Here is a 7,904-nt window from a genome sequence, read left to right as displayed (position 1 = left end):
GTTCATAGAACATCATGTGCAAATCACTAAAAAACTTTTAAAGAAAGCTATAAATGATAACAAAGATATATACATAACACTTCTAGAATATAGAAGTACACCACTCTATAACAATGGATATTCTCCTGCAGAAGTACTCTACGGACGAAAAATTCAGGGTTTATTACCAATAAAGAAAGAATTGTTAACACCACGTTATGACATAACAACTCATTTAAATAAATTAAAAACCAATCAATGTACACAAAAATTCTGTTACAATAAACATGCAAAACAATTAGAACATGTTAATGTTAATGACCATGTTATGGTTCAGGATCCACATAATAAAACTTGGTGTAGCGGAATGGTAATTGAAATTGATAAAACAAGACCTCGATCTTATTTAGTTAGATTGAATAAAAACCATAAAACTTATATTAGAAATAGAAAATATCTTAAGAAACTAAAAGAATGTATTGTGTCAGACGAAGATTTTACGAAAATGTTAGACACTGTATTAGATAACAATATAGATATAGATCATTCTAATAACGATAATAATATTGTACAAAATGTAAATAGGGAGGAGGAGGTAGTGGAAAATAATAATATTCCTATAAGCAACACCGCATCCTCATCTCTATCAACCGAAGCCGATATTAAAAGAACTCGTAGCGGGCGAATTGTTCGAACGCCATCTAAGTTTAAAAATTATTATTGTAATTAAAAAAAAAGGGTGTGTTATATAAATTGCCTATGCAATACCACGCCAATACGATGACTCGCGAAAAGACGCGGTCACTATTCTTCTAGCGTCTACGAAGTAGCGAACAGCCATTTTGTTGTAACGTTGTTAATCAATAAATTAATAGTTCACAATACAAAAGTAGTATTATTACAATCCTCATTTAAAGAAACTAAAATTAAAACAAGATATTGATTCTAATCTGAAAGAAATAGATTTGCTCTTAGGAGCTGAATTAGTACCACAAATACTTACCAGTGGAAGAGTCCAAGGTAACCTTAATGACCCTATCGCTCTTGATTCTGTTTTCGGATGGATTGTCATGGGACGTACTGAAATGTCGTCGTTTGATTCCTCAAAATCTGTCCTAGTTAATGGCTCTACTACTTGTTTATCCATAATCAATGACTCTTTAAACAATACATTAAAGCCCTTTTGGTAAATTGAAACCCTTCCATCAGCAACTTATTTATCTAAAGAAAAACAACAATGTGAAATGCATTTCAAAAGGACTCATCGTAGAACATCAGATGGTCGTTTCATCGTAGCATTACCCTTTAAGAATCATGAGCCTGTATTAGGTCAATCATATCACACGGCCCTGAAAAGATTTAACCTTCTAGAAACTCGTTTATTAAAGAATCCACAAATGAGAAAGGATTATGTACTATTCATGAAAGATTACCTCCTCACTGGTCACATGGCACCGATTTCTGGTTCCTCGGAACGTCTAGCATTATACTACCTACTACATCATTGTGTTGTTCGCTCCGAAGGCGACTCCACGAAGTTGCGCGTCGTCTTTGATGCTTCTGCAAGTATAACAAACGGTAAATCATTAAATGACACTCTTTTAATTTGTCCCAAATTGCAGAAGGATATAATAAAAATAATACTCACATTCCGATGTTTCAAATATGCATTCAGCTGCGACATTCGACAAATGTATAGGCAAATTCTTATCGCTCCAGAGCATAAAGATTTCCAAAGAATCTTATGGAGATTTTCACCTAAAGATTCTGTACAAGAATACGTCCTAAATACAGTAACATACGGTGTCGCTTCTGCACCATTTTTAGCCCTTAGAACAATATCAGAACTTGCCAATCTTTATCATCTTGAATATCCGAGAGCTTGCAAGGCACTCAAACATAACATTTACGTGGATGATATTATCACTGGAGCTCAATCTATTGTTGAAATACTTACCTTACAAAAGGAATTAATTGATGTTCTAGAAAAGGGAGGTTTTGAACTCCGCAAATGGGCCAGTAACTGTCCGCAAGTACTCAACACAGTATCCCAGAATCAGTTACAATTGTTATTATCACTCGATTACGAAGAATCTATTTGTGTAAAAATCCTTGGTCTACAATGGGATCCCAACACAGATAATTTCAAATATTCCTATTTACCTCGACCTTCATCTTCTACAAAGAGATCTATTCTTTCCGATATTGCCAGAATATATGACCCACTGGGTTTTTTTAACTCCATGCACACTAAAGGCAAAACATTTTCTTCAACGCTTATGGCAACTTAAATGTGATTGGGATAAAACACCGCCCCTTCAGCTAGTACAGAAATGGGAAATGTTTAAACAAAAACTTTCATTATTATCAAGTTTTAACTTACCTCGTATGATATTATCGGATTCTTATAACACTTGCCAACTCCATTTATTCTGCGATGCTTCCAATATTGGTTATGCTACAGTTGTGAACTTACGCCCATACAAATATTGATGAAACTTTTTAATACCAAAAACAATGGCAAGTGCCTCTTTATCAATTTGAGAATACTTTTTCTCTGCAAATCCTAGTGTTCTAGATGCGAACGTAATGGGCTTAACATCATTAGACTGAAAAGAATGTGCCAATACAGCACCTAGCCCATACGAAGAAGCATCAACAGTTAATATTACATCAATTTCTGGATCATAATGAGCTAAACATTGTGGCGACAATAACATCTCTTTAATTTTTAAAAAAGCATCTGTACAATCTTCAGTCCAATTCCATGAATTATTTTTTTTTAGCAATTGATATAAAGGATGTAAAATATCAGGTATTTTTTGAAAAATTTATGGTAATAATTAACAGAACCCAGAAAAGATTTTAATTGCGAAACATTTTGCGGAACTGACATTTTCTTAATTGCTTCTAACTTTTTCGGACATTTATGTAAACCATTCTTATCAATGATGTAACCCAAATAAGAAACCGAATCTTCAAAAAATGAACACTTTTCTTTCCTTACAGTTAAACCATATTTTTGAAAATAGTTCAAAACTCTTTTTAATCTAACCAAGTGCTCTTCATAAGTATTACCAGTAATCAATATATCATCAAGAAAACAGCAAACCCCTTCTAAACCACCTAAAATACTCTCCATTACTCTTTGAAATTTGGCTGGGCCAGATGATACTCCGAAAGGTAATCTTTTGTATCTAAATAAACCACGATGGGTAGATATAGTCGTTAATTCTTGCGAATTTTTGGTTAACAACATTTGCTGATACGCATGGCTCAAATCTATTTTTGAAAACTGTTGACCCCTGGCTGTTGTCCTGCTGCGCCTGCGGTGTACCACCCCCTCTGCTTGATCCTGGACGATTCGATCCTGCGCGAAGCTTAAGGATCTCACCGGGTTCCCATTATCTCACCCCATTCGCGATATAATACTGCTCCAATCTTCTTTTGTGAATTGACAAGTTATTTATCGCCGGTGTAAATTGAAAAGCAAACGTGGTCCGCACGTGGTCCATCGGTGGATTTCCTTCAACCATTATATCTTAAATTTCTTCCTTTTATCCTCGTCGCCAGTTGTATTATTCGTGTTTAGGATTTTGTGAATTAAAGTAAAGATTCAAACTTTCCTAACTTAACTCTTTATTACAAGCACGTTGACATGTTACACACCGAGGTGAAGTGATCATTCCTCTTCGACGGTACTCCCATCACACCCACGCATGCGCAATATCGATAACTTTCAATACTTTACAATATTCATCGCCAATAGAATTTCACATATTCAAGACGTGTTACCCGCAGAATCTTGGAGATATGTTCCATCTAACGAAAACCCAGCTGATTGTGCTTCACGGGGTCTTTATCCCGATAAACTTATTTCCTCCGATCTATGGTGGAATGGCCCTAAATGGCTTTCTGATAACATTTCCGCTTGGCTCAGGAGTCATGGCAGCATGGAAGATGAAGAAGAAATTATCAAGGAAAAAAGAGCATTAGTAATCTGCTCGAATGAAATTCAGACACACATTTTTGATATTTTGCTTACCAAATTTTCCTCATTATCAAAAATAAAACGAATTATATCTTATATCCTTCGCTTCATTCAAAGAACCCAGAAAAAAAACGATTTTATTCTTCTGTTGTATCTTCTTTCGAGTTACAAGAGTCTCTTCATTTATTAGTAAAGCACGTCCAATCTCAACACTTTTCTGAAGTCCTTTGCTTTCTCACCAAAAACCAATTACTACCAAAACCAATCCGTAAACTCGCTCCCTTCCTAGATCGAGATGGGTTACTCAGGGTGGGTGGTCGGTTACATAATGCGGGTGTGCCATTTGATCAGAAACATCAAGTGTTACTACCAAACGTGTCGCGTTTAACTCATAAGCAATATTGGTTCAACAGTACTAGATTTTGTCTCCTCGTAGTGCCATCTACCATGTTTTATCAAGATGTATCAAATGCTTCCGTGCCAAACCCAGATCGTATAGACCATTCATGGCTGACCTTCCAAAGTTCCGAGTGACTGAACTCAAAGCATTTAATGTTGTTGGAGTAGACTTCGCTGGCCCAATTCTCACCACCATGACAAGAGCCCGCGGATCCCGGTCTGTAAAGTCGTATATATGCGTTTTTGTTTGTGCCAGTACTAAAGCCATCCATATCGAGCTGGTTTCAGATTTATCTACAACTGCATTTATTGCTGCCCTCCGAAGATTTCTTTCCCGTCGAGGTCAATGTTCGATGTTATTCTCCGATCAGGGAACGAATTTTGTTGGTGCTAGCCACAAACTCCAAGAACTGGCAGATGTTACTGAAACCACATTGGGTATTCATTGGAAATTCAATCCACCAGGTGGGCCCCATTTTAACGGATTGGCTGAGGCTGGAGTTAAGTATATTAAGACACACCTTACAAGAGTGATTTATTTATTTAAATGGGACGCAAACAGGGTTAACCCCCAGCGAAGCGTCCACTATACAAATTAATGACGGATTGTCGGACTTAATTGTAGATTAATGATTTGAGAAAAAAAAAACAAAATAAAACAAAACAAGAAAAAAAAATATAGTACTAACAAGAAAAATTAATTCTAATGACCCGAGACATTAACGCCCACGCCACGCAAAAACCGCCTAAACGCAGCTAGTGAGGTGTTGAACATATCAATATTTCCACAGTGAGAGTCAAATGAATGCATTAATCTCTGAAGAGGTGAATTGAAGTAGGCATTTGTATTGGAACGATCAAGTCTAAACATTAGACCACCCCTAGTCCGGTAGGGAGGAACGTAAAAACGTAACCCACCAACCAATTCAGGCGAATTAATGAAGCCATTGCAAAGTTTAAAAATAAACAGTAAATCGTAACACAGCCTCCTCTGTTGCAGTGTCTGAAAACCCAGCACCCTGCACCGCATAAAGTAATCGCAATAAGGTAAATTTGTTTTATAAGATAGGTACCGCAAAAAACGACGTTGAACTGATTCGATACCGTTAATGTAAACGTGGTACTGAGGATTCCAGACGGTGGAGGCATAGCTAAGTACACTGTTCACGTGCGTTAAATACAGCAATCTGATGCAATTAATATTTGTGAAAGGGCGGCAGGTTCGAATCACGAAACCCAACCTCTTCAGAGCTTTGGAAATAACGGATTCCACATGTAAATTAAACGATAATTTGTTATCAAGAGTAACCCCCAGATTGCTAATACGATCAACCGATTGAATGTCCGCACCACCCAGCCTGTAGGGAAAATTCAGAGGGTAGCGATTGCGAGTGAAAGTAATTTTATAACATTTATCGTAGTTTAGGAACACGATGAATAAAATTGGTATAGGTTATTAAATTGGTCTCGACCGATCTACCAGGCAGAAAGCCATGCTGCTCAACGATCATGAAGGGCTTCAGAATATATAATAATTTAGGGTAAATTATTTTTTCAAAAATTTTTGAAGGTAAAGACAAACATGAAATAGGGCGATACTGGGATATGTCGCAACGGTCACCAGACTTGAATGCAGGGAATACAAATGCTCTCCGCCATTCACTGGGGAGTGCACCGGAGCGTAAGGATAAGGAGAATATAAGAAATAGGCTCTTTGCTAAGCCGGTAGCACAGTTTTTAATAAAACAACCCGGCAGTTTATCCGGACCATCTCCAGCCTTCGCATCTACTTTATTAAGAGCACACAAAACATCTTCTTCACCAAACCAGGGCGCAAAACCCCCAATGGGCATAACACGCGAAGGAACGGAGGGGTTACCATCAATGAAAACAGAATTAAAGTAAAGGGCGAATAAAGAACAAATATCCTGAGAATTGTCGGCATGAACACCACAGAACTTCATGGTAGTTGGAATACCGGCGCATCCGCCCCTCCGATGTTTAACGCAGGACCACAAGCGATCCGGACACTCAATCAGCTGAGATTGAATTGACTTAATGTAGTTATCGTAATCCGATTTAGTGAGGGTTTTGGTACGGTTATGTAAAATCGTGAATGTTAGATAATCAGCCCTATCACCATAAATCTTCCATCTACGATGGAATCTAAGCTTTTCGCGGATAGCTCTCATCGTGGATGCAGAGTACCAGATCGGAAATCTGCGTTTAGGTAGCTGCCGATGCGGAACGTGAGCATCAATAAGGTCGTGAATGGTACTATAAAATACGCTAACCGCATCATCTACACTACGACCCACCAGTCGATCAGACCAATTATGATCTAGAAGGACGTTGTTAAACGTCTCGTAATCTACACGATTAAAGAAATATTTAAGAGTGGGGTCATCGCGCAATTCCTTGGGTCGAGCGCCGTCAACAAGAGACTCGACAGCGGGGTGATGGCGATCCAGGCCGACGAGAGGATCTGGACATGATTTAACTTCCTGTATACAGGCTGTGCTACTAAGAATCAGATCTAAAATTTTGAGATTATCATTACTAATATCATTAAATTGCCATAAATTACAATATCGATACGTTTCCAAAAACTCTCCAGAGCGTAGATCACCACCACCAGATGGTACCAAATTCCCATCGTTCCAACGGTACCATACGATATTGGGTAAATTAAAATCACCAACAATTAAGATTAAATTATCAGGGTACGCATCGCGAATCGATGACATTTTACGTAGAAAGACCGAAATAGATTCCGGATCCCCTGGGGGCAAGTAGACACAGCAAACAAAAACACAACCAATCGCGCACTCAACGCTCAAACACACATCTTCCGCGTCGGAGTTAAAACCAGGAGCCGGCGACGCTCGAAGACATTTTCTTACTCCAATCAGAACACCGCCACCGTCCGTCTTGTGTGACATCGTCGAACATCTATCTCGCCGAAAGAGTGTATAATTCGAACAGAAGAACTCACCATCAGCAATCGACGGATTAAGGGAAGTTTTGGTAGAGCAGATGATATCGTGGCCAAGAGTAGAGGAGTTAATGAGTGATGTTGCAGTCTCTGACCGCAAACCATTTACATTCTGATAATAAACTGTGATAGCCATTGAAAAAACAAAAATCCGCAAAAACAATAGTCTCGAGCACTACACCGTAAAGAAACGGAACTACAGTTTATTTAGATCGCGCAGTGATCGGATGATCACAACATGAGATCGCTCGGACTTACGCACTCGAATAAAGTCACCCTTGAACCACACAAATTTGTACTGTTTCTCCGCCGCCACCAATTTCACCTCGCGAAGAAGTTTGGCATTTTCCGAAGTTAAATGCTCGTTAACATAAATACCGCTCCCCAATCTCGCCACCGCAATACTCCTCAACGCTTTTGAACCATCAGCGCCATCCGAACCGACACGTTGTTTAATTTTTGCAGCCCCCAAGAAACGATCACGAATCATTCTCGCCAGATAATTAAGTTATTGCTCCCTTAATTATCTGGCGTACCAGA

The 7,904-nt window shown here is 38.4% G+C and overlaps 1 protein-coding gene and 1 long non-coding RNA gene across 2 annotated transcripts; both read right to left on the bottom strand.

The window, feature by feature from the left end:
* Window positions 1–838: 838 nt before the first annotated feature.
* LOC139431416 (uncharacterized) lies at window positions 839–2,433 on the bottom strand. The gene is made up of 7 exons (XR_011641516.1): window positions 2,363–2,433; window positions 2,143–2,301; window positions 1,628–2,073; window positions 1,413–1,539; window positions 1,282–1,328; window positions 983–1,200; window positions 839–929 (listed from the first exon to the last, which is right to left on the bottom strand). It is a non-coding gene; the product is annotated as an uncharacterized lncRNA (long non-coding RNA).
* A 743-nt stretch (window positions 2,434–3,176) lies between these two features.
* Window positions 3,177–7,311, bottom strand: LOC139431264 (uncharacterized). The gene is made up of 2 exons (XM_071198908.1): window positions 6,120–7,311; window positions 3,177–3,349 (listed from the first exon to the last, which is right to left on the bottom strand). Exons 1-2 carry the CDS (start codon window positions 7,309–7,311, stop codon window positions 3,177–3,179), a joined length of 1,365 nt encoding a protein of 454 aa, XP_071055009.1.
* Between the last annotated feature and the right edge of the window lie 593 nt (window positions 7,312–7,904).

Source organism: Onthophagus taurus, chromosome 8 (assembly GCF_036711975.1).
Source record: "Onthophagus taurus isolate NC chromosome 8, IU_Otau_3.0, whole genome shotgun sequence".
Taxonomy (NCBI): domain Eukaryota; kingdom Metazoa; phylum Arthropoda; class Insecta; order Coleoptera; family Scarabaeidae; genus Onthophagus; species Onthophagus taurus.
Note: the sequence above shows the minus strand (reverse complement) of the source record. Positions and strands in the feature narration are given on the sequence as shown.

What these genes read in the sequence shown, in the direction of transcription:
- LOC139431264 (XM_071198908.1), bottom strand. Translation starts at nt 7,311, where the DNA reads ATGTCACACAAGACGGACGGTGGCGGTGTTCTGATTGGAGTAAGAAAA. An exon ending in TGGTCCGGATAAACTGCCGG is followed by an intron (nt 3,350 to 6,119) that starts GTTGTTTTATTA and finishes AGCTTCGCGCAG; the next exon opens with GATCGAATCGTCCAGGATCA.